This window comes from Populus euphratica, unplaced genomic scaffold (genome assembly GCF_000495115.2).
Source record: "Populus euphratica unplaced genomic scaffold, PopEup_1.0 scaffold148.1, whole genome shotgun sequence".
Taxonomy (NCBI): Eukaryota; Viridiplantae; Streptophyta; class Magnoliopsida; order Malpighiales; family Salicaceae; genus Populus; species Populus euphratica.
The window spans coordinates 301,572-327,585 of NW_011500035.1; the positions used below are offsets into that span (position 1 = coordinate 301,572).

General features: G+C 35.0%; 2 protein-coding genes across 2 annotated transcripts; one reads left to right on the forward strand and one right to left on the reverse strand.

The window, feature by feature from the left end:
- Positions 1–6,501: 6,501 nt before the first annotated feature.
- On the forward strand, positions 6,502–10,488 carry LOC105142680 (cytokinin hydroxylase). The gene is made up of 4 exons (XM_011050426.1): positions 6,502–6,898; positions 7,108–7,337; positions 8,007–8,615; positions 9,823–10,488. The coding sequence occupies exons 1-4, from the start codon at positions 6,586–6,588 to the stop codon at positions 10,246–10,248; spliced, it is 1,578 nt and encodes a 525-aa protein (XP_011048728.1). The 5' UTR covers positions 6,502–6,585; the 3' UTR covers positions 10,249–10,488.
- Positions 10,489–13,452: 2,964 nt separating this feature from the next.
- LOC105142679 (tripeptidyl-peptidase 2-like) lies at positions 13,453–25,954 on the reverse strand. The gene is given in 34 exon segments (XM_011050425.1): positions 13,453–13,762; positions 13,944–14,093; positions 14,649–14,741; positions 15,059–15,157; positions 15,272–15,367; positions 15,888–15,980; positions 16,293–16,361; positions 16,495–16,629; positions 16,711–16,762; positions 16,858–16,943; positions 17,277–17,349; positions 17,580–17,659; positions 17,970–18,087; positions 18,169–18,269; positions 18,409–18,537; positions 18,851–19,021; positions 19,091–19,203; positions 19,350–19,528; positions 20,026–20,180; positions 20,966–21,024; positions 21,404–21,483; positions 21,562–21,683; positions 21,796–21,970; positions 22,084–22,271; positions 22,380–22,463; positions 22,797–22,919; positions 23,007–23,157; positions 23,720–23,862; positions 23,947–24,033; positions 24,378–24,458; positions 24,558–24,667; positions 24,854–24,927; positions 25,045–25,123; positions 25,313–25,954. Coding segments are annotated over 34 exon segments (3,900 nt in total). The 5' UTR covers positions 25,506–25,954; the 3' UTR covers positions 13,453–13,603.
- Between the last annotated feature and the right edge of the window lie 60 nt (positions 25,955–26,014).

Sequence of the window (26,014 nt, forward strand, 5' to 3'; positions counted from 1 at the left end):
AAAATTAACTTAAAATCCTATATCATTGAAATGGTTTTTGAATTCTAAAACTAAGTGATCGGTAGTTTTTAATTTTTAAAATGTTTTTTAAATATGTTTTCATCTCAAGAAAATATTAAATTAATATATATATTTTTAAATAATAATTTTGATATAAAAAATTATTTTTAATTGAAAAAAACCCTATATTATCAATTATACACCGACCCTTTGCAACTGGAATATGTATACAACTACGTACCATGATGTCTGTACTAACATTAGGCTCTAACAGAAGAGCCCTGTATATGTAATCACTATCTCCTCCTTATGATCATCGTACAAGTGAGAAGACAGATTTGACAAGATGAACATGAAATTAACAAAATGATTTAAACGTACATGCTTGGTGGCTAAACCACTAAGATTATTGCCATGGAAAGAAATTAATCAATGGCGGCCTCTCTTTTTTTGGTTTTTTCCATTAGATTTCTTAATTATTATTATTATAGTTACCCAAAGTGATTACCAGCCTGCGACATCTTTGTGGAGCCCCCACCGACCCTTCCCTCCTATTGGTGTCCTTTCCCATCGAAGATGAAATTGAAATCACATTCGTTTGCTTGCCCCATGAAGAAATGGAAGATTTCGATGGTCTAAGCATCAATTTCTTTGTCCCCTAATAATTATTGTAGAAATTAGGCAAGCTGATGGTTATTTGTTGTACAATTAATTAACTCAATTATTAATAATTAATTGATATCCAATTGGTTCTTCGATGAAAACAAACATCCAATGCTCTTGCATTACATAATTACATAAAGAGTAAAGGGTAGGAAACCTCCCCCCGTCGTCTTAATTAATCCCTCTAATTTATTCTTGATGCAAGCAGGATTTCTTCGCCCATCGTTTGAAACTTAAGCTTCTCATGCGTATGCATGCCCCAGTCCTTTTTCTCCCCTTTTTTAATGATCGCTTTACCATCTTAAACAACTGGCACCACTGCAGTTATACATTGTTCTTCATTTCTTTTCTATGGCAGTCGATGAAACCTTGCATTAGAACTTGAGAGCCAAAAAGATAGGGACTTTCAAGGGACTAACAACACAGAAGAAGGATATTTGGTTAAAACCAATCCAAGAGCCCCCCATGCCTACTGTCGATTGAAACTCTGCTTAGCAACATCACTCGTGGCCGAATCATTATTAGTATTTTTTTTTTTGGTTAGAAAAACCATACAAGTATAAGAAGATAAAGTGATATAAAAGACTGGGAAATGGACATCTATCCATCACAATGCTTAAATCTTCTGAACGAAACTAATTCTATGTAGAGCTTCAAGCAATCGAATAAAAATCTTGCGAGACCGCGCGCACCTTTAAGAAATTAAGCAACCGAGGTGGCATGGCAAGAATTTGGACTTGACTTCTTGCTCAAAACTATGAAGAATTCGGCTCGCGGTAATGAACAGTGGGAGAAGACGAAGAGGCTTCCGAGCTGCGAAAGCTATGTCGACCTGGTTTTGGCTCGTTGGTGGAGAATTAATTAAAGATATTCTGACTCGAGGATTTTCAGCTTAAGAAACCGAGGGTCTGTTCTATTGACTTCCTATTTTTATGTTTTTAAAATTTGTAATTGGTTGACAACTGTATGGCTTGCTGCTGGGGATGCATGGCATAGGTATTTATGTTCACATGGAGCGAGCTGCTCCAAATTAATTAATCATATATAATAAAGATCCCCAGTTAATCACTGCTAATTATCACAACTAATTAAAACACTCGCCATGAAAATTATCTTCCAGGAATAAAAACACTTTAATGATCGCTTAAAATCTTAGTTTCTCATTAACTAGATAATTTAAATTATTAATTTCCTAAGAATAAATATTCCTTATTCAAGTCTTTGTCTGAAAAATTATATATATGTTTAGATCCTCTTAAGGGCACTATGGATCATGTTAATTTGTAAAATCTTAACCATTGAATTAATTCAAATCAAGTACTTATATTTGATCTTAAATCCAAATTACTTCCCAATTATAGATTAAACAAGTACCCTTGATCATCCATCTATTAATTCAATTCCTAAGTATTGACTTGAAATTATAAAAGACGAGATCTTATAAACATGATCCATGCATCTCAAGTCAAGAACATGAGAGGACCACGTCTTTGAAATACTACCTTTCAAATCTCCTACTAAACCTAACAAATCTCAATACAAATTGATCATTACTCAGATGCAATATATGTTTTTGCAACATTTTCTTCCCAAATAAACCCCCTTTCAAATCGAATCTTTAAGTCTTAACAATTATCTCATGATCTCACTTTTATAAAATAAATTACAATGAATTCCTTAGTATTAACACATCACTAAGTAGAATACTCATCTCCTTCTATGTATATTATTTAAAATTATTTAGTCTCGTAAAATTTTCATCTCATGATGAAACGGATCGAATATTTGATTTGTTATGGAAAAAAAGTTGTTGTAAAGGTAGATTTTTATGATTTCATGAATTGAAGTTTTCAAAGTTTACACTAGTATAAATTTGACATCAATTAACTTTTACTTTGTCAAGATTTGGGAATTAATTTAAATTTAAATAAAAATCTAACTTGACTTTATTAACCATAAGGGATGAATTCTAAATCAAAATCTCTAGAAAAATCTACTAAAATGTTTTAAATGATTTGCACTTAATTAACACTACGTGGGATGAATACTTACTTGATTTAACTAAAAATTTTGAGTACACAATTAAATAAATAACAAATCAAAAGAAAAAAATATTTTTTAAAAAAATCTTATTATAGTACTTCAACATTGTTAACAATAACTGGATGTTAATTCAGTATAAACTTACTCGGGTTTTCACATTGTTGCTCCTAAAAACTTTATTTGACTTTGTAATTAAAAGTGTCTTATCTTAAATTAGAATAATTAAGACAATACTTGCTTGATATCATGGTTAATAATAAACTTAGATTCAACAGATCTAAAAAACTATCTGTTGTGGGTTTAACCAAGGGAAGGACCCACCTTTATGAGGTACAATTATATTTTATATTTTACTCTCTTTATATTCTTAGATGTATAAAAGTCTTTTAAGAACTCAATATATTTCCATCAATATTAATATTGTGTAAGACATGGTGTATATAAATTTTATAAGAGCTCACTATATTTCCATCAATATTAATTAATACATATATCAGATGTATTTTTCCTCAATAAAACTAATAGGGAAATATTATGCTTAGTCTCTCATCTCCATAAAGAGATTCATGAACTATAAATAAATCATGAATCTTTTAACCAAAAAAGATTCTAAATCCCCATTATATAATTCATATATATTTTTAGAGTCTTTCTCTAAGTATAGCCTCATTCTTTTTTGGTCCCCCTCCATCCTATGAAAAAAAATTAAATATCAGCGTCGACATGAGTTTATCCACCCTGCCCCTTATAAATTTTATAAATATAGGCTTTGATAGAAATTCATTCCCCTCAGTCTATTAAAATATTTTCTAAATATAGGTTCCTTCTTTTTAGTTTCCCTTTTGTCTATTGAAAAATTTTCTAATTATAAGCATCAATATGAATTTGTCCCCTTATCCACTTAGAAATTTTCTAAGTATGGAAGGCGACAGGATATCATTTCTCTTAACCTCTTAGAATATTTTCTAATTATAGACTCATCCTCTTTGGCTTTCTCCTTGGAAAATCTTATAAGTATGGGCATCAATATGTATCCATCCCCTCTGCCCCTTGGAAATTTTCGAACTATAAACATCGATAAGGATTCATTCCCCTCAGCCTCTTAAGATATTTTTTTCTAAGTACGGACTCCACTCTTTTTAGGTTCCTCGCAAACTCTTAGAATTTTTTAAGTAAAAACTCATTATTCATAGGTTTCTCAACATATTAGAGACTTTTTTTCTAAAATATAGGTTCCTACATGGTTCACCTCTATGTATTTAATTTTTTTTTCAAATATGGTGCATACCCCTGTACACGGGCTCTCTAGTATATTACCTTACATTTCCATCCCTTTTCTCATATGAAAAAATTCGACAAACTCATTGTACTATGTAATCTTACAAGTCTTTATATATAAATATCGCAAAGATTTGATGGGCTACTAATAAACTCAAATTTAACGAGCCTAGAAAATCCTCTCTCTTGGGCTTAGTTAAGGGAAGGACTCAACCTCCCTTGGGCTAAGGTAAGGAAAAAACTAAACTCCTTTGGGCATAACTACTATCAAAGAATTATATAAATCATATCTTGGAGCCTTATCTATAAGTTTAAACTATTGATTTGAGATGATTATTTAACATGGTCTTAGAGCCTTATTGACGAATCAATCACAAGTTTGAATCTTATCATCCCCATTCTATTTAATAAAAATTAAACACAAAGTAGTATAAGTGTGTGCAAGTTTTAATTTCAAAGGGCTTCCACTTAAGGGGGTATGTTAGAGAATTATATAAATCATATCTTGAGATCTCATCTAATAGTTTAAGCTTTAGGTGAGATGATTTTTTTACAACTATATTTTGTATCAAATTCTCTTTACACCTTTAAGTGTATAAAAGTTCTCTAAAGGCCATCACATTTCCATCAATATTAATGTTGTGCAAGGGATAGTTTGTTAAAATTATTTGAGAGTCCACCATATTTTCATTAATATTAATACAAATTTCAGAGATATTTTTGCTAATTAAAACTATCATAGTGATGTTACTATTTAATTCCTTCTCTCTATAAAAAGACTCATGTTCTATAAATAGATCACGAATATTTCAAACAAAAAAGGTTAAAAATCTTCATTCTCTACTATATATTTATTTTCAGAGTATCTTTCTGTAATATTATTATATTTTATTCAAAAAAATTCTATAAATATATAAATAGATTCATGTTCTATAAAAATAAATATACACTTTAGTTCCTTCTCTCTATAAAGAGACTCATGTTCTATAAATAGATCATGAATCCTTCAAACAAAAAAGGTTGAGAATCTTCATTCTCTATTATATATTTATTTTCATAGTATCTTTATGTAATATTATTACATTTTATCCAAAAAAGTTCTGTAAGTATATAAATAGATTCATGTTTTATAAAAATAAATATACATTTTAGTTCATTCTCTCTATAAAGAGACTCATGTTCTATAAATAGATCATGAATCCTTCAAATAAAAAAGGTTCAGAATCTCAATTCTCTACTGTATATTTATTTTCAGAATATATTTATGTATTATTATTATATTTTATCTAAAAAAATCATTGATTTAATCATCGGAGAGTCCTCAAGCTCACCAAATAAAACCTTTTACATGTATCAAATACTCATCCCCGGTTATCTTGAATAGAAAGAATGAATTAGATTATCAAAACCAAGAGATTAACTAATTATCCAAGACATAAATCTTGCCTCTAAGCTACTTAAATTTTTTAGCTTATCAACAATTAATAATTAATATATAATTTTAAATACAAGTTAGTATCATTTGCTATTAATTATCCCATTATACAATTAAAAAAATAAACTTGAATAATTACCTAGCTATCCTTTGGATGGTATGCAAGGATATTAGAAAACCATAAATAAAAATAAATAAAATATATAAAAAAGATATTGTCCTTTTATCTTTTTTTCTTTTTATGGATGGAATGATATTTTTATTAGTTGTTTTTGGATGTGAAGATTAAATTTATATTTTCAATATAGTTAAAGATAGGTCATTTACATTAATCAATTTTTCTAATTAATTCGCTCTCCAATTACATGATTTTCGATGAGTTTGGATTTTTAAACTAATATCTAGAAGAAGTTATATATTTAAATGCATCAAATTAATAAAATGATACTTTTTAAAATCATAAAAAGATAAATTGAATGATGATCGGTATAAAGAGCAGTCTTGAATTAAAAAAAAAAAAAACATTTGCTAATATCTGAGTTACGTGTGGCTAAACGGCAATCATATCTTTTTGTCCTAAAAAGTAAATATATGGTTTGGGAGCCTCTGGTTTGCGACCCAAAAAGCAACTTTGGTAATTATCAAGCGCGCGCGCGCGCTCGCTTGTTATCCTGTCCAAGAGTGCGTGTGCCGAAGCCATGGCCAGTCAATAATTCAAAAGGTGGAAAACACTCCGAGGAGGAATTCGTCTGAATTGTATTAATTTTTAATTTTAATTCCATACTTGGCAATAAAAATCGAAACTAGAAATCTTGATAGCCCTCAAAATCAATAACAACGCAGGCTGGCAAGATCAGAATGGCCAGCCAAAAAAAGTTAAAAAGAATAAAGTAATAGGTAATTAATATTCCCTACAAGACAAAAGAGTTGAATAGCCAGGAAAAAAGATGATGTTCAAACTTATACTGTTTAAAAGGTGACTGTAGGATTTTTAGTCAAATCTCCGACAATTTTGAAGCCCCTCATCTCCATCTATAAATACCCATCTCTCTCACCATTCCCAAGGCAATAAGAAAGAGATAGCCAGCAAGCAAACTGCTACTTCTTTGAAAGATTTTAGTGTCGCTACCTTTCGATTGTTTTTGTGTTTGAAAGATAAGAGAGCGATGGGAGTGTTATTTCAAGTGCTTGTTGTTTCCACTCTTACTGCTTCTCTTTACATGATCTGGAGAATATTGTTTTCTTGCTGGATCTCGCCTGCTGGGGCGTATCTTAAGTTAAGGAAAAATGGGTTTGGTGGTCCAACTCCATATTTCCCTCTAGGAAATCATAAGGAAATAAAAAATATTAGTAGGAAAGCCGCAGCAGCAGCTTCTTCTACTAATATTACTACCCTTTCTTCTCCTGGGACCTCAGAAATCTCTAACGATATTCATTCTTCAGTTTTTCCCTACTTCTCTCAATGGCAAAAGTCTCATGGTAAGACTCATGACCTTCTTCTTCTGAATCTTCCTGTCTCTACGTATGCACATTTGTTACAGATTCAAGGTTTCCTTTTAAGACAAGTATGTATACACATGTGTTGGTACACGTGCTTGTCGGTTAAATGCATACTGTTCGCTATTATCTATCTATCTATCCATCCAGTATGAATAATAATATATACGTGTGCATTTGTTGTCTTGCAGGCAAGGTATTCATTTACTGGTTAGGTACAGAGCCATTTCTGTACATAGCAGACCCAGAGTTCCTGAAAAAAATGAGTTCAGGGGTGATGGGAAAGAGCTGGGGAAAGCCTGAAGTGTTTAAACATGATAGAGAGCCCATGTTTGGTAACGGTTTGCTCATGGTTGAAGGTGATGAATGGGTTCGCCACCGCCATGTTATCACTCCTGCATTCTCTCCAGCCAACTTGAAGGTCCATAACATCTCTCTCTTCTTACTCCTTTTCTATTGTTAAAGAGTATATACTACTATATATTCTACGTGTGTGATCTTCAGGGTTTTTAATTTGTTTGCCCAAGTGGTTGAAAAATCTCAGTTCATTTTAATCACAAAGTTTAGATAATTTTCAACCAAGTTGCACTATAACTTTTGAATTATACTTACACTATTATACCATGATCCGTACAATCATCATCATGAATTCCATAAAATATTGGGTGGTGTGAATATGGTAGTTCCAATTGTGAATTTTGACGAAAGAACGCACTCAAAAAGTTGACATTTCCATCACTAATTACCATAATTGTGTATGTGTTAATACCTCACCTTATATATACCCAAAATAGGAAAGGATACGTTTGCTTTTCCAAGATTCTATAGGTTTAATTAATTACCCAATGAATGACTCTCTATGTATAGCCTATAAGGCTGGTCGTATAAACTTCAAAGAATGAGTGGATGTGTGGAATTTCACTTTGCCGTAAAAGTCCTAATTAAATGTCAATCCTTATCTCATTATGTTTTGATTAGGCTCAATATTGAAGACTTTGACAAGAAAAATTCTTCCTTTTCATTAATTCTTAATAGATAGTCCCCGGGGATTTGTTATTATTCTAAATCAGTTTTGTTTGTTGTCATATAGGCTATGTCAAGCTTGATGGTGGAGTCCACCACAAAGATGCTAGACAAGTGGGCTGCCCTCATAAATTCCGGCAGCCAAGAAATCGACGTCGAGAGAGAAATCACCGCGACGGCTGGAGAGATCATAGCCAAGACAAGCTTTGGCATAAGCTATGAAAATGGGAGCAAAGTGTTTGAAAAACTAAGGGCAATGCAAACCACTCTATTTAAATCAAACCGTTATGTAGGAGTACCCTTTAGCAAGCTCATGTTCCCTGGGAAAACCATCGAGGCCAAGAAACTTGGAAAAGAAATCGATGCTCTCCTCTTAACTATCGTAACAGCTCGTAAGAATTCTGATGAGGTGTGCGGTCAAAAAGACTTGCTAGGGTTGCTGCTCCAGGAGAACGGTGTAGATGGGCGGTTAGGGAAGAAGTTCACAACAAGGGAATTGGTCGATGAGTGCAAGACTTTCTTCTTCGGTGGCCACGAGACCACAGCATTGGCTCTTTCATGGACATTGCTGCTTTTGGCGATGCATCCAGAGTGGCAAAAGCAACTGAGAGAGGAGATTAGAGAAGTTGCAGGAGATAAGGAAATCGATTTCACAAAGCTTGCTGGACTTAAGAAGGTAAGATGCTAGCTAGTTGCGATCATGCATGCATGTTTTGTTTGTTTGTTTGTCTGTCTATTGCTTAATCATGTGACCTCAAATTCTTGGGCTAAAAGTTGGAGTCCATAATACCATATATATATATATATATATATAAACGAAGATGAATAATTGAAGGTGCATAGAGGGGCCCTGCACCAATGAAAGATCGATGTTTTGCTTCATAAACAACACGTAAATTAATTCACATGCATTTTATTTATTTACTTACAGGGACCCCAAACCAACCATGTTCTAAGACCGGCCATGTAGCCAAATAATCTCTATAATATATTTTTCTTTTGTCCAGGTAGCAGCAGCATATATTATATTCATGCATGTGGTTAATTATAAGTCATAATAATAATTTCTGTGAGAGATTTTTGAGAAATATAGGTATTACAAATTATTTTCTTGACCTGTTTTTTTCAAAGAGAATTCTTCTTGGTGAAGATTGACAGTTAGAGAGGGAGAATGGTCCAAATATTATTTTGAATAAAAATAAAATTGAATTTGAAAGCTCTATATATATTGGAGGAAACCAAATTTTAATTCGATATGACCATGGTCAAACACAGCATGGTCTTAGTCCACACCTTTTGGGTACTTAAGATGTCATGTCTATGTGACACATGCACATAGTGTCGAATTTGTTCCCACCTGACACATGGCAAAGCCCCAATGGCTTTGACTGGCCAAAAGGGACACGGCCTATTTGTCAACATCCCTCAACCGTCCAATATTACACCACGAAATGACGGAAACAAGCTTACACGTGCATTTGCATCATTTTTTTGTTTTTATATTTTAAAAATATATTTAAAAAATAATTATTATTATGTTTTTAAATACCCATTTAACTTGTATTAACATGATTTGCCGATTTGATTTAACAGGTTAACTTCAAGATTTATTCATCTTGAATTTTGAATTAATTAGATTTTAAATTAAATGGAATGAGGCTCAGGTTAATTGGTAATCAAATCAAAATTAAGTTAATTATTTTTTTAATACAAAATCATGTAGTTTTAATATTTGGATTTTTACAAGTGTGGCAGAATTCAACCATCATTAATTTGGCACATAAATACCTGCATTTCATATGATGTTTCGATGACATAAAGTACCTTTTAAATCAAGGAGTCTTAATTACTAATATTCTGTAAATGTCATCTCGATATTGCAGATGGGATGGGTGATGAATGAGGTGTTAAGACTGTACTCACCAGCCCCTAATATACAAAGGCAAGCTAGGGAAGATATCCAAGTAAATGACCTGATAATACCTAAAGGAACCAACATGTGGATTGATGTTGTAGCCATGAACCATGACCCTAAACTGTGGGGAGAAGATGTGAATGAGTTTAAGCCAGAGAGGTTCAAGGATGACTTGTATGGTGGATGCAAACACAAGATGGGGTTCTTGCCTTTTGGGTTTGGAGGAAGAATGTGCATTGGTAGGAACTTGACAATGATGGAGTACAAGATTGTGCTAACCCTAGTTCTCACTAGGTTTTCATTCTCCATCTCCCCGAGTTACAGTCACTCTCCTGCTATTGTTCTCTCCTTGAGGCCTAGCAATGGCTTGCCACTCATTGTCAAACCCCTATAGATCAGCTATATTCCATGCCATTAATAGCTAGCTAGGTCCAGCGTAGCTTTCGGGCCACGAGATATATATAGATACCTAATTAAGCAGCTTTTTCTTGGAGCTTATCCACGTGTAAAAGATATGAATAATGTGGAAGATAGGTTCCCGATCATTTTAGTAGCCATAGTTAATCATTTAAATGTCCTTTGTCATCATTTCAATTTCGTAGTTTGGAATGTTATAAAATTAATGGGGTTGTCATATTGTTTCGAGTGTAAGAAATAGTTGAACAAAATGGATAGTTCAATGTCCACTAATGCCCCAAACTCAGGACAATCTCCAGTGGGGAAGATGGGCCAAGAACGAAAAAGAAAAGAAAAGAAATCGCCGCCACCATCAACGGACAGGTACCTGGTTAGTAAAGTAAGGAAAGTTTGGAAATAGCTTGCTTCCTCAAAGTATACATTGGTGGTTTCATGACTTCCTCTTCCACTGGACAAAAACTGAGCAACAGCTAATTCATTTTCGACCACCCGCAACAGGAAATGCAAGACTTACGGAAGTAGGAGAAGAAAATATTGCAGCACCCTCCCACTTCATAGGTCTTTGTAAGGGACAAAAGTCACCTGGCTGAAATGAGATCGATCCTAGAAAACGAGACAACTGGAGGCTGATTCTTCACATCTGACTTAGGCCATATTAATAATTATGGTGCCTGAGATCCTGAAAATGGGACCACGCCATGTTGCTTTGGTAATAATGCAGATCATCTCTTAGCTTGGTGGGATCAACCACTATCTATGCTGAAAAGAAAGATAAAGAAACACACACTGGTAAAATGAAGTACCTCTCAACTTCTAAAATAAGATCCTGCTAGCTAGTGAGAACAAAAGCAACAGATGCTTCAAAGCCACAATGCTGAAACTCCCGAGTTAGACTAATAAGATACGAAGATTGGCAAAACAAAATATATCGATCTCTTTGCAAGTTGTGCAAGAACAAGTATCAGTTTGCGTGCAGTTGTGAGAATTCTCATGACGTCTGTCTCGTGATATAATCCAGCATACAAATTAAAGAGTGCTAGAACCAATTCATGGTAGTTTCAGAGTGTATAGAGACGCATCCAAAAGTGTTGAAAACTGAAGATAAAGAAGGAATGAAATGGTTAGAAGTCAAAATTAGGCAAAACAAAATGTAAAGAACATCCAAAATCTGATAACATTGTAGAAGTCTTAAAAGGAGACGATGGAGCGGAGTGATCTCAACTTACTTGGAGCTGCGTCCATTGTCTGTGAGAAGGGGATACTCAGGAGCCCTCACAACAGGCCTTTCAGTAGAGTGTACGTAGCTCAATACATTCCCCGAATTAGGTGCCAATTTCAAATTAGTAGCACCTTCATTAAACTTTCGTTGGACCTAAGTTGTCTTCATACCTCCAGTCTCTGACATTCAGATACAGAGAACACACATCAGTTTCCAGTGTAACCTATTTCAAGTTTCAACCATTGTCACGTCCCCCAACCTTCTTCTAGTTAGAAAAATCCTTCCAGCCATTTCATGGGGCTCCTTTTCAGACCAGCTTCAACTTCTAAGCCTCGTTCTTGACTTCTGGCTTTATAACCTCTTTACATTCACGATATTGTCCGAGCTCCAATTCTTGTGTACTATCTCATTCAATATTCTTGACCACCTCCATGCACTTCCAAATATCAATTAAGCATTTCTTGTCCGAATCTTTCAGACAGACCCTTCTTTTTCTTGCTTAGAATCAGCTTTCTTCCGTTCTCTTTCACTGCAATTAACCACTCCCAGTACGTAGATGTGGACTGATCAAGTCCAGCCTTTGTAACAGAGAATCCTCTATTCCCCCTATCATCTTCTTTCTTGAAAGCATCAAGGATTGATCAAGTCCGGTTTTGTAACAGAGAGCCCTCTACTCGCACTATCATCATCTTTCTTGAAAGCATCAACATCACACGCTTCACTGTCATCTTCAATCTCATTAGATATATACCCAGAGACGGGAAGTTTTGCTTGAACAAAACACCTTCTTCCTTAAATTTTCTTTTTTCGTTGATGTGTCGAGATTTTTAAATAAAAAGAACAGGAAAATTTAAGACAAAAGGAATTAAAAAGAAATTAATCAAGAAATATTCATAGAAAGAACTAAAAAAGGAAAAAAATTTAAGAAAAGAAGTAGTAAATAAAATTTGAAGAAACTTCAATCACCTAATTTAATTCCTTCCTCCTCTACGTACATAGCCATGAGAGAGTGTAACGCTTGAACTTCTGCTCACCATCGTGGCCCTGACTCTTAACCTTGTGAATCTTCAAGTGCTCTTTCATTTGTTTTGCTCTCACTATACTTTTGCTCTTGGTACATTGATTTGCATGATGAACTTCTTCTACTGCTGGCACTTAGTCGTCTTCATTATGATCACCAACTTGGTTACCATTTTCAACAAGGTTTTCGTTCTCATCTATCTGGTTTTCCATCTTTGACTGAAGGACTGCGGGAAAAAAGGAATGCAAAGAAATTGAGTTTTAATGGCTTGCCATGTGCTTTTATCCATGATATAATGGTTAATTTCATTTTACCTTCAAGTGATTTCTTTTCAAGAAATTATTCTTTATCAGTCACCCTCTAATATTTTTTTTATTTATCAATAAAGTCTTCCAATCAAATCTACTTCTGTTACAAAAGTCATTGGAATATGTTTTTACATTTTCTGAACTTCAATCCCCCTTTAAAGAAAACTACATATTGTTATTCAATTAATTTTCGAAAAACCTTTTTCCCATTATTCATTTTAAAACACACTAAAAAATTTGATTTGAAAGCAAAAGTCACTTTTACAAGAGCATCAAAAATGCAAATAACTGTGAAATTTAATTAAAAAAATACAAGGCCAAATTCACTAAAGTATTTTAATAATATTTTATTAAAAAGATAAAATAAAAACATCCAAGTTCAAATTCCTTTTCTAAAGTGAGTTAATAACAAAAAAAAATACATATAGTTCATATAAATTTTATTCTAGAAAAATAAAGAAAAATTTGACCATGCTTTTTTAACAACTCAAGCAAATCGCTAATACAAGTATTAGAGACACTTTTTGAGTAAATCTACAGTACTCAAGACCTGGTTCGATTAATCATCGACCCGGTTTAATAACCATGCTGTAAACTGAGAATCAAGCAAAAGGGGTGAGGAAATACACTAAAAAGAGGTGAAGTTAAGGCTATCTACCCATTTGATATCTTTTATTGAAAAATATTAGACAACCTACTGCCACAGTTTGAGCGGGATACATTTGGTTGCTAACAGCAGCCTCTTAATTTATCATCCAATCCAATCTTGTAAACATGAATCAAGTTAAAAAAGAGGCAAGCTTGGTGGGAACCGCACGAGCATCCACTCTTTCTCGTATGTCGATAAATGTTTCCATCCAATCTCATCAAGCAATGAGAGCTTCAGTTCATACAGATTCTTCTTGGGTGGATCTCCATTATCTTGCATCATTCCATTCAATGCCTGGGGGCAACGAATGATCGTCGATCAGGTTCAAGTAAAATGACCATCATAAAAACCAAACCCTAATATGTCTTCTCAACATACTTTCTTGACAAATGACAAATGCTATCTTGTGATCAGAATAACCTATGACGTGAGACGAAGTTAACAAGAAAACATGACACAAGGAAGAAAAGTTTACCTTTATTGCTGCTCCTAGCCTCCCACGTCGTCTTTCACGTAGCACCAAGAGGGTGCCATATTTAGAGGACTTTGCATCAACCCATTTTTGCAGCCCTTTGAAATTGTCCTCGAACAAATCTTTTGTGCCTTCTGTTTCAGCTTTCTCACCCTGCCATGATAATGGTTGTAAAATACATAAAGCACAAATTAATACCACTTAAACAAGGAAACTAAATTCATGTTGGTGTCAATAATAGATATACGCCCATCATTATCTGCGTGTGGATCCATGCTTAGGAATTTGGCAAAGCAAACACCTGTAGAAATACCGTGTAGAATCCCTTACCAAAAATCAGAAAAAGAAAACCAACAGAAAGTTTCAAGGGACAAAAAATAAAGGTCTGCCGTGGCTCAAGATAAAATTTCAAAAAGGACCACAGGTTGCAGGGGTCCTCGACTCTCTCCGTCTCTAACCAGCGAGGTTCTCCAACCCTCCTTGAAAACATTTTTTCTTTGAAATAACCAAGGGGAAGCACACATGTTTCAGAAAACATAAAAAAATTTGCCTATCCAATCTGGATTTTGGTACCAGCACCCTTGTCCTGTCAATTGGACACGGGTACTCAGGTAAAATCAGTTACTCCATGTTACAAATTTGATAGAATTACAAAAAACCACTTCAAGGGGCATAAACCTACAACCAAACAGAGATGATCTTCACTACCTTTAGTGATTCAATCTCCACCAATGCCAACCCTTTTTGGTACAGTGCCTCGGCCAATTCATCCCTGGTCGTCTCCATTGCCTTTTTCTTTTTCTACAATAAAAGCATAACAAGTGCAGCTTCATAACTGCTATTCAAGTAAATGAATGCAAATGCATGCTACAATTGAAAAAAAAGAAAAAAAAAAAGAGGAGAAAGATGAAAACAGTAGGTGGGAGCAGAGCTCACATCATCTTGAGCACGCACAAGAAACTAAAACCACAAAACTATAGCAACCATGTTATATAATTGTGTTAATTTTGTTAAAACTAATATACCAATAGCTCATTTACGAACTTTGAAAAATCTCAGAAGTTTTGTCCAAAAGGGAACCACAAAGAAGGTGGAAAATTAGCAACACGGATACACACCTCTGTCTCCTCATCTTCTGGATCACTCTTGAGCGAAAAGAACTTTGCCAACTCATCTTTGTCAATACTATCAATTACCTCATCTGCTGCATCTATAACCTGCAGAATGCACGCACAACAGAAATCCCATTTCCATAGCACGTCTCTCAACAGAGGATGTGAAAAAACTTGCACTACAACATATACTATTACTACTCCTTTTATAGAGCTTACATCTTCATGATGATGAATTTTATCTCCCACCTTACTCTGTGAAAGCAAGCCTTCCAAAATCTTAGCAAGTAGTGGAGTGTAGTTTGGGTAATCAGACTGCCAAAGACATGATGATTATTAGGTGACAATGTAATGGAAAAATTCTATAACCTTTAAATGCGATTGGCTGCCTACTGCTTAGGAGGCTGAGTTTAAAAGGCCTGAAATGCATATGATCTAAGCACATGTTGAGGTTTCAAAGCCCGCAAGAATTTCTCATGGTGGAATTGTCCTCGAGTCAATGCATAACAAATAGGAAAAAAAAAAAAAAAGCAATATTCTTCAATAGAGGAAACCTCTACCAGCTTTAAAAAAATTAGCCAAGTTAAATGCATTTAAATCCAACATGACGATGAAATTCCATCATATGGGAAAAAATTTAACCACTTATTCTCGGAAATTTACTGGATTTTGAATTATTCATTCACAAGATGATTTGACCTAAACAGTTGAGTTTGAAAAGAATAAAAAAAAATATGAACTCTTTGAAATCATGAAATGCTCTTTCTTCACAACGTCAAGAAATAGCTTAAAAAGGACAGTAGTATATTAGCCTTTAAATTTAGCAATATCCAACCTTAAGAGAAGTGGATAGCTTTTTCCATTCCGAGCGTTCTTCATTAGTGTCTTGTTTTAGGCTTGAAAGAACTCTTATCTTTGCATCTCGAACCTGAGGTATACAAGTAGTTGAAGCCTCTAAACTCAAATATGATAATCAAAACCTCAGTATTCAACAGTACAGGATGGACAGATCATCAAGAATTAAAAGGTAACAGAAAAATCAAAGGATTCAAGCAAATGTTCCCAGAGGCACGTGCCTGTTTGATAATACAAAGAAATTCAATAAATGCCACTTCACAGCACCCAGGTAAGGTGATAAGACTATAGTCTTTTATAGCTAATGCAAGAATCGACTGCCTCACAGTTATCAAATTACTTGAAAATGTACTTCAAACATCTTGCTAGAAAATGGCAAAAGTACCTCTTCTTCTAAACGCTCAGACACAGTTTTCAGGCTAGTTGAAGAACTTTTTCCCTTGTCCTCATCAACCTGTCAAAACAACAATAGAAAAAAGATAAACATGGCCTTGGATTTAGTTTACTATTAGAACAATGGCAGGCATCTTCTTTAGATCCTCATAAAATGACTTATAAGGGCCAAAAAACAAGGACATATATGCAACCTTATTTGGTGGCACTACATAAGAGATTTGGTAAGATACAGGGTTCTTTTGTGAACTTTCCTCCCCTTCCTGGCCAGCAAGTGATAGCTTTCCATATGAGATTGCTCCAAGCAGTACAGATCCTTGTGGAGCATTCTGCAGCATTTCAAGGGTATCATTGGGCAATTTCAGTTTATATTGTTCTTTTACCACAGGAGTTGGGAATCAGGATAATACCTTCGGGAGCTTGTCTTTCACTGGTGGGCCCAAGTAAATTGCTTCTTTCTTCCTACAAAATAACTTTGAAGTTATATATGCACACTGAAATAGATAATAACACAGGGTTAGTAAACCATAGAAATAATCATTCAGGACAGGACATGCCCTGGAACTAAAACTGAGGACTTAAAAGCACCATCTCCCATCACAGGACCATCAGGTTCAGAGAAAAAGTTCAATTGAATGACATCCTGGATTAAAAAGAAAAGAGTCAATTATTTGATTAGCACCATCATTTGCAATACATCAAGTTCCTAAATAAAAAGAATGCTCAATCGAGAGAAACCAATATCCTGTCGAGCAAAAGGAAAGCCAAAGTCAAATTTATTGATGGTAAAACTTTGTGCTAATAAAAACTTGACTCGGGCACAAAATGTTTCACGCAAAAACAAAAAACAAAATGCACAAATTGGATAATGCCAAAGCATATTCAAATATCAGAGAACCAACTTCAATAGTTTGGCGCCTGTTTACTTCATCTAAAAGCTCAAGAATTCAATATGTTAAAATAAAAGATACACTACCTTGTCATCCAAATTCCTCTCAATAAACAATAGTAACTGCTTCATCTTTTCCAAATATTGCATATTGTCGTGCCTGCACATAATCAGTATCATAACAGAGATTAATCTGGATTTTAAGCATTTGCTGCAAAATAAAGTTTAAAATTATTAAATGTTCTAGTCTTAAGAAAAAAATGAGCTTTTTCCTACTTTCCTGACTTTATAGAATCTGTTACAAACAAGTACAAATAAAATCATAAGGAAAATTGGTTATTATATGTGAATTTGAATACATTTTGGGCTGCCTCGGAAATTGGGCTATACCTTAGATATAGGCGTAAATTGTATTCACCCTTGGGAAGTTTTGTAGCACTAGGATAGACATCACCCATGGCATATACACGCTGTAAAGGGAAAAAATAAAATAAGAAAACAGGAACCAGCTCTGCCCATTCAAAGCAAAAGGGAATGGTAAGCATCATCTGTTACTATATAGAGAAAGCATTTAACTTGCTGGTAAATCGAATGATATGAAGCAGTACACAATAGCATGTGAATAGAGCAACATTTTTCAGTGTATAGATAAGAACTGAAATACTAAATTGTCTTCCAAGAACTCCAAATTTTATACTACTAGTTAACTATTCCAGTCCTTGGGCAATGATCAATCCTATAAAATTTTATACGCTAAGACAATATAAATTGTTTAAGTACCTTGTTAGTGTCAGAAACCATATAAAATTGTGATTCAAATTTTGTGTCATATATGCGATTGTTAAGCAATGGAACTTGAGGCTTCACTTCAGCTCCATCTTCCAATTTAAACTTGTAACTGCAGAACAACAAAGAAAAAAGATTGGATTATATACGAGTTGAAATTCCATGAATATGCAGAAGTAGAACCGTAACCGACGTTAATGTCAGTGCCAGTATCTGTTTTCCAGAGGGTAGTTTGTCGCGATTCTCTGTAAGAGTACCGAGTTTAGCATCGACGGGTCGATATGGAACTCTTATCTGTAAGATGAAAATGAAGAAATGCAGCATTAGAAAACAAACAACCACACTAAAAGAAAAGTATTACACTCATTTAAAGGGAAAAAAAAAATAAACAATTACAACCCATGTCATCTAGGAAACAGAAGCTATATTTCACCTTATTCAGAGTAGCAGCAGGAACGAAATTCTCAGTTGACAATAGAGCTTCAGCATCAATTCTTATAGGTGCTTCACTTCCATCAAGAATGATTTCCTCTTTACTGATGGCAATCCCATGAAACAAAATCTAGGCATTATAATATACAAATAAGCAACTTAGAAGGCGCATGATAACAAAATATGAGCTTACAATTTACTTTTCTGATTGTTAACCAAATCAATGGACTAGCAAAACATATTAGCTTTATCTTTTATATCACAAGATGAAATATCCCAATCTATAAATTTCTAAATTACCCTAATTAATCAAACGCTTACAATAAATGGCGGTCCAGAATCCAAATAGTATTCAGAGCCATAACCCCCCCCCAAAAAAAAAAAAAACCTTCCAATAGAAAGCCAGTTAAAAAAATACAAAAAGCTTAGAAATGACTTGTTACCTCAAAGTCTACAATGGTGTTTTCATGACTTCCCATCCCACTTGACCAAAACTGAGCAACAACTAATTCCATTGTCAGACCACCCACAACAGGAAATGCAAAACTTTTGACAGCAGGAGAAGAAAATGTTACAACACTCTCCCACTTTATAGGTCTTTGTAAAGGACAAATCTGCACATCACAATCACATTAAAAGGATGTCTATGGAACGTAATATAACATTCTCACTGCATGCTGTACCTGAACAGTGTCGACCAAAAATCGTCGAGTAGTATTAAACCCTGATGTTTGCATAGTTGCCTCAACCCAAGTAGCACCAACAGGCACTTCAATATATCTCCTTTCTATATGCCCTGTTCAAGCAATTTGTCCATGATAAGAAATTAGTTAAGTTTTGCTATAAAAGCTTGCTTAGACATCAAGGTAGCGTAACCTAAAATCCCTCAAAGCCCAAAATCATAATTTCATATCATCATATATAGGATAGGACAAAAGTAACCTGGTAGAAATGACATCCTAGAAAATGAAATGAATGGAGGGTGATTCTTCACTGTCATAGGCTTTGTAATGGTGACTGGGATCCTGAAAATGGGACCACGCCATGGTGCTTTGCAATCCACCCCATATACTTCATAATAATGTAGACCTTCATTTAGCTTGGTGGGATTAACCACTATGCTGAAAAGAAAAGAAAAGAAACACATTTTACTAAATGAAATACCTCTCAACATCTAAATAAGATCCTGCTAGTGAAAACATAAACAACAGATAATTCGAAACCATAATGCTGAAACTTATAAATTAGACTAATAACAGATAGTGAGAGAAAACCTCAAAATAGTTCCATGTCAGAAGTTTGGGAAAAAACAAATGGCTATCTTAGCATGATGTGCATAAACAAATATCTGTTTGCATGGATTCTGAAGATTCTCATGATGTCTGTCTCATGATAATCTGGCATACAAGTTAAAGATTAGAACCAGTTTATGGTATTTTCATATCATTTCAGTGTATAGAGCCTCAACAATCAGCCACAAGATTTGAAAAACGAAGATAAGGAGTGAAATGATCAGAAAGTCAAAATAGGCAAAACAAAATATAAATAATATCCACGATCTGAAAAAATTCAAGCATTCATCAAAAGGAGAAGACGGAGCTGAGTGATGCTAACTAACTTGAAGCTACGCCCATTGTTAGTGAGAAGGAGATACTTAGGAGCCCTCACAACAACTTTTTCAGTAGAGTGTAACTCAATGCATTCCTCGAAGGGAACCAATTCTTCCAAGTTACTTGCACCTTCGTGAAACTTTGGTTGGACTTGCACCATCCACTGTCAAAAATATTGCTTTTGTTGTAAAAATGATAGATACAGTGCAACTGAAAAAACTTGTTGCCAGAAGACATACCTTTTCCTATCAATGTGACGCATAAGATAGATAACAATGGAGGGAATTCTTGAACGACTTAAATAATCAAATATTATAATATTTCATACAACTCATCATGTGTACATTTATATAGCATTTATAAGCTATAAACCAGCAGTAGGGACACTAATTGCTACAGCTATTGACAACGCCTGATGACACTGCATGATAAAAATGAAAAAGCGGGCAACTCTGTTGTGATAAAAAAAATAGTAAGATGAGAAAACATTAGGGAATATAGGCACCTACCAACAAAGAAACAAAAATGTACAAAATAAACTAGTGCTGGCAAATGACTGCATATAATACACAAATCAAGCTAGATAGTAAATAAAAAAAAGGAACCACCTCCCTGTTTCAATTAAATAAACTGATTTCCAATCAACATTTCCCAACAAAATATGGTTTTCAGGCAGAGGAAACAAGAGCAGAACTTGGGTTTCAATAATCATAGCAATCAACACTAGGTGCAAAGTCATGCTCTTTCTCAGCCAAGGCATGTCCCATGAAGCATTAACATGATTTATGCTGGTGATAACTATGTGAGTGTTTTAAACTGAAAAAAACCAGAAAGTTAACGCATACAAAGAGAATTCCAGGAATTCAACAAGCTCAAACAGAATTATCACATGGATGCATGCATATTTTTCACAATAATAATCAGCATCAAGTTTAATAATGCTTGCACCTCTGTAGGTTGTTGGCAAGCACTAGCCTCCCTCAGGTAGATGCCTCGTGAAGTAGGAGCTGCAGCAAAAATGCATCATAAATAGAGTTACGATTTCTTTGCACTGATAATCCAAAATCTACTAGAATTCTTCAATCCCGGCAGAAGAAACTTGATCGCTAGTGAACAATAGCACAAACTTTCTTGAAAACATTAAAAAGCCTCTAAAAATTCATGAAATCAGTTGTAGGCGAGGCAGGATTATCACCGAATATCAGGCAAGATCCCCCAATAGTTAACGAATTATCACGAGGGGCATAGCGGTTACATTAAAATAACTATACAATAGAAAGCAAATATCACTTTTTTTCAAAATTTCAAAGTAGCATAACGATCAGACCGAGAAAGTCTAGTGTTTGCATGTTATGTGTGGAGCTGGAAGACATCACCTATACTTACTTGATTTTCCAGATTGATTGACCATTATTTCATAGCAAATACATGGAATATTCCGGGACTGCCTTATATATTCATGGGCTCTGTCATGCAAAAAAAAGTTAAGACAGCCTACAGATGACAATTGTAAAGGAACAGGTGCCTAGGAAGAAAAATCTAACCTGTCAACTTGCATAAGCCCCTGTCCAGTGGATAGTTTATCTGCTGGCAATTCACCTACAGGACTGGATGTATTCTCAAGGGCCTTCCTTACACTGTATAGACTTACAGGAATACCCTCAGCCTGCGCAGATGATGTTCCCACAAGAAGCTTTAATTTAACACTGACAGAGTAGAGCCAACCGTGCAACAAGGGCAAAAGGAGGATAAAACAGAATAGAATGGTAAACGAGAACCTTCATTGCACTAATAAGTAATGCAACTCCACCACAAGCAGATGGAGATGCCATTGATGTTCCATTCATAAGCATGCGTTTTTGAAGAGTCCAGGTAGGAACAGGAGCAACAGCCCCTCCAGGAGCACTAATACTGACCCCAAGATCTCCATCAGAAGTTGGTCATCGGCTTGACCTGCGTCCCATTTCAACAAATTACAAAGTATTCACGCTCAAACAATAACAATGGCCTAATGTTGAGTTTGCAGAAGCCTAAATATAGAGTCGGGCAAAAGGAAATTAGTATACCATGTGTATTCAAGTCCTTCAGAAGGAGGCTCAACCACAGAATGAGCACCTGCAGCCATGGAAGGAGAGACATATGCACCAACACCTATAATGCTTGAAGTTGTGCCACCAGGAGCACCAACAGTACTTAATGCTGGACCACTATTGCCAGCACTACTTACAAATATAAGACGGTGCTTGTTCACCACCTAATTAAAAGCAATGGTAACCCATAGCATATAAGATTGTGAAAGAATAAATACAGAAAAGAAGATAAACACTTATTAAAGCTGAAATTGCAAGGTTTGGATTGATACTTCATTAACAAGGTCAACGAAGCGACCATAATCTGGGAGTAACGTTGGTTCCCCATAACTCATGTTGATGAGATCACATTTATGCTGCAAAAACGAAGGTGTCATTAGTTAAGAAACTATTAAAAAAAAAAACAAATTGCCTTATACAATACACACATCAACAATAATACAATATGTGAAAGCAAACAAACCTTTGAATGACAGATTGGACAATACAATGACAGTGCAGCAATCCTCGAGAATGGACAAAAAGAATTCAAAATACTATTCATCACAGCATTACCCCCCCTGCCCCGCATTTTGTTTGTTCCGGGGAAAGGGAATTTGAACTCACAATGTCCTCTTGCAAGGAGAGATTTAGCTAGTATTTCGGTAACTACAACTGATTTGTGAGAAAAACAAATAAAGTATACATACCTCCACAGCAGCTATTAGGGCCCGGATCAAGCCAGTGCCTGTCTCCATTGAACCTAAACGTGTGTCGCCAATTTTGCAAGATATCAACTGGGCCCCGGGTGCAATTCCATTCAATAACGGCTCCTGACATAGTTAAAAATGACAGAAATCAAGTCATTTCTAAAAGAAAGAAAGAAAAAAGAAAAACTGAAGTAAATTAAGTAGCAGTACCTTCGGGTGGAAGGCTGCAGCAATACCAGCAACATGAGTTCCATGAGGCAAGCAATCCGTTACAATACTTAAGATGTTTCCGTCACCATAAACATTAAGAACAAATGTACAGGCATCTAACTTGCTGAACACTCCATGCTTCCTTTCAATCCTGAACGAGCATTTTCCATGGAATTAGTTAGGTATCCAGATCATGTAAAAGATCTACTAACTCATTTAGTTCACTAGTCTTTCCAACGTTAACAATAGCTAAAATATAAAACTAACAAGGATTTCAAGATCTGAGCAGAAGTGTCTGATTAAAATTCCTCAAAATCTTGAGAATGCAGCCAAAAACAGGACACATGCCAAGTTTTTCATCCAAACAGAGAGAAGGGCTGCATGTACGGGTATTGATCGTCCATTACAATGTGCACACATTTGCAAATGTGGAAGGAGCAAGGCTCACGTTCTCTAAGCTTATCAAAACGTACAGTGGATAAACTTATACATACCAAACCGTGCTGTGTATACCTAAACTCCTAATAGCTTTTAGTTCAACAAGGATGCCTTTCCTTCTACACTACACAAGATGAACAAATTTATGAAACAATTAATTTTAAATGAATGAACTATAATCAGCAGAAATTAATCTTCAAAAGATATAGTGAGTCTGAAAAGATGAAAGGCATCTTCTGGGATATAAATATAAAGAAATTTTAACTATGGCATACCTATAATTTGTAAGCGGTACGAAGTTAGCTAGCTGTCCACAATCTGAGTCATCCTCAACACTCTGTGTGTCAAGAGCAGCCCTCCACAAATCTCCATCATGCCATACAACAGCATCTATGACAGGCCCCTTGTCATCATAGCTCTAAAATATAGAAAAGAGATCTGCATTTTCAGGAAAACAACAATAGTTTGGGAAGAGGAATGGATTAAAAGAACTGGCACTCACATCAGCCTGTTTCCGTAGCAAATCAATTCTGGCTTTAAGGTCTTCACGAACCCTTTTCAAGCCTGCTTCCTCTGGATTGGAGTGTTTCTGAAACAAGCATATCTTAAAGAATTATGCAGGAATACAGAGAAATGTGCAGACTATGGGAGCATCAAGAACATCAATGCCTCGGCAATCACTGGTTCACCAAAGTTGGCAAAATGTTATGAATACATCCCGAGTGCTGATTTTAGTTTCAGCTTAATTCATTGAATGCAACAAATGCGATCTTCTAGGTTTTTTTTTTTTATTTGAGGAGAAGTTTGTGTGTGGAAACCGGAAACTTGACTGCCCAATACACATGTCTGAAATTCGAATGAAATAGCATTTACACTTTTTAATGAATGATACACATGTAACAGATAAATGCAGAAGCAATATGTTCATACAACCTCGTTGAATTCGTCCAGATGCTTTACAGCCTTGGCGATTTCTTCTTGGTTTTTCTCGTCGCACTTCTTTTTTCTCTCTTTCTGTCAGCAAATGGAAAAAAGGAGAGTTGTTTTCTTATCATTGAAATTAACAAATGCTTAAGATCTTTTTTTCTTAAGTTCCAAATTATATTGCTTTACCTTCAAACGAGAAGTCAGTGTGTCAGTGAGTAGCTCATACAAAAACTTGTAACCCACATGCCAATCACCAGAAGGATTCTTCCATGAAGAATTGACAACCAAAGAAGCACCTTTTTTAAAAAAAAAAAAAAAAAGGAAAGGGAGAGGGAGAGGGGGAGGGAAAGAACTGATTAAAAACCGAAGTACAGATTGAAAAAACTACTGCAAATCTTAGAACACTCAGTGATTACCGACGTCAAGAAGTTAACACACACAAAGAAAATAAGCAATCGTTCGTGATTCTAGCCAAACCAGACCTGAAGCTCCTTGAATGCAACCATCTACATCAGCCTTCACCACTTTTGAAGTATCAATATCTCCGCTCCCAGTACTTCATAAAACACACACAAAACTTCAAACTTTAAAAATTACTACTAACAATAAGACTGCTAGTAATAAAAAAAAAAAAGACAAAATCCCGCCAATTATTTAAAAATTTTAAACTTACCAATCAATAACATCAAGCACTTTAGGCTTCCCATCTGATGTCACTTGTAATCCAGAGGCAGCCGGATCAACTCCAGAATCTAAACCATAGTTCCAATCAATCCTTAATAACTACAAAGTCATGATCTTTATATCCCACAATCACAGAGAGGAGAGAAAAGGGGTTCCTTTTTTATCAATCAATTCTTCATAATAACGACACAAAAGCAATGGTTTTTTTAATATCATAGGCAAAAAGAAAAGATGGGTTCTTTTTATATAAAGTATACCAAAGATAGCAATGATGACACCACGGCCATCATATTGAGGGTGAGCTTCAACGAAGTGATCAGCACCAATCTCTTTCTTCGGCATCAGGGAAGCCAAAAAAGTTGATTCATTCAGCTTGAAATTCCTGAGAGGCCGGTTCTCATCTCCACCACCATAACCACCAGATGTTTCAGTAATTGAATCCCCAGGCATCACTTTGAACAATACACCACTTCTACTACATTAACTTTTGCTAGTGTTAAAGTGCTGTCTCCTTATGTTTTGGAAGAGCTTTACGTAGCGTTTGTTTGCAAGTTTAGTAGAAGACGGAGACTGAAAATAGAATGGGGCTTTGGTGGCCCACTTGTTGGGTTTATTATATAACGGCTAATTTGCTTGGTTAGTAATGAATACAGGGGTGTTTTTTTTTTTTATCTTTTTTGTTAGTGGGTTTTGTAAGGGTGTTTTGGAAATTTTGGCGGGACGGCTGTAGCGGTGGTGATGGAAGGAGGGGAAGTGGTGGCGTGGTGATCGGGTGCCGCCTGGTAAAGTTGCTATGGTGGTTGATTTGTTTGGGTTAGGATAAGGATGTAGTGGCAGAATGTTTGGAAGTGGTGGAAATTGTCAAAGAATTTTTTCACTAAAAAACTTAGGATATTAGATAAGTTACGTAATATAATTTATATTATTATTTAATATATTCTCTCAAGTAAAAACTTTTT

Bases quoted from the DNA above. Each gene is read 5' to 3' on its own strand.
- LOC105142680 (XM_011050426.1), top strand. From the start codon at position 6,586: ATGGGAGTGTTATTTCAAGTGCTTGTTGTTTCCACTCTTACTGCTTCT. The intron at 6,899-7,107 runs GTAAGACTCATG...GTTGTCTTGCAG, and splicing joins TCAATGGCAAAAGTCTCATG to GCAAGGTATTCATTTACTGG. The intron at 8,616-9,822 runs GTAAGATGCTAG...TCGATATTGCAG, and splicing joins AGCTTGCTGGACTTAAGAAG to ATGGGATGGGTGATGAATGA.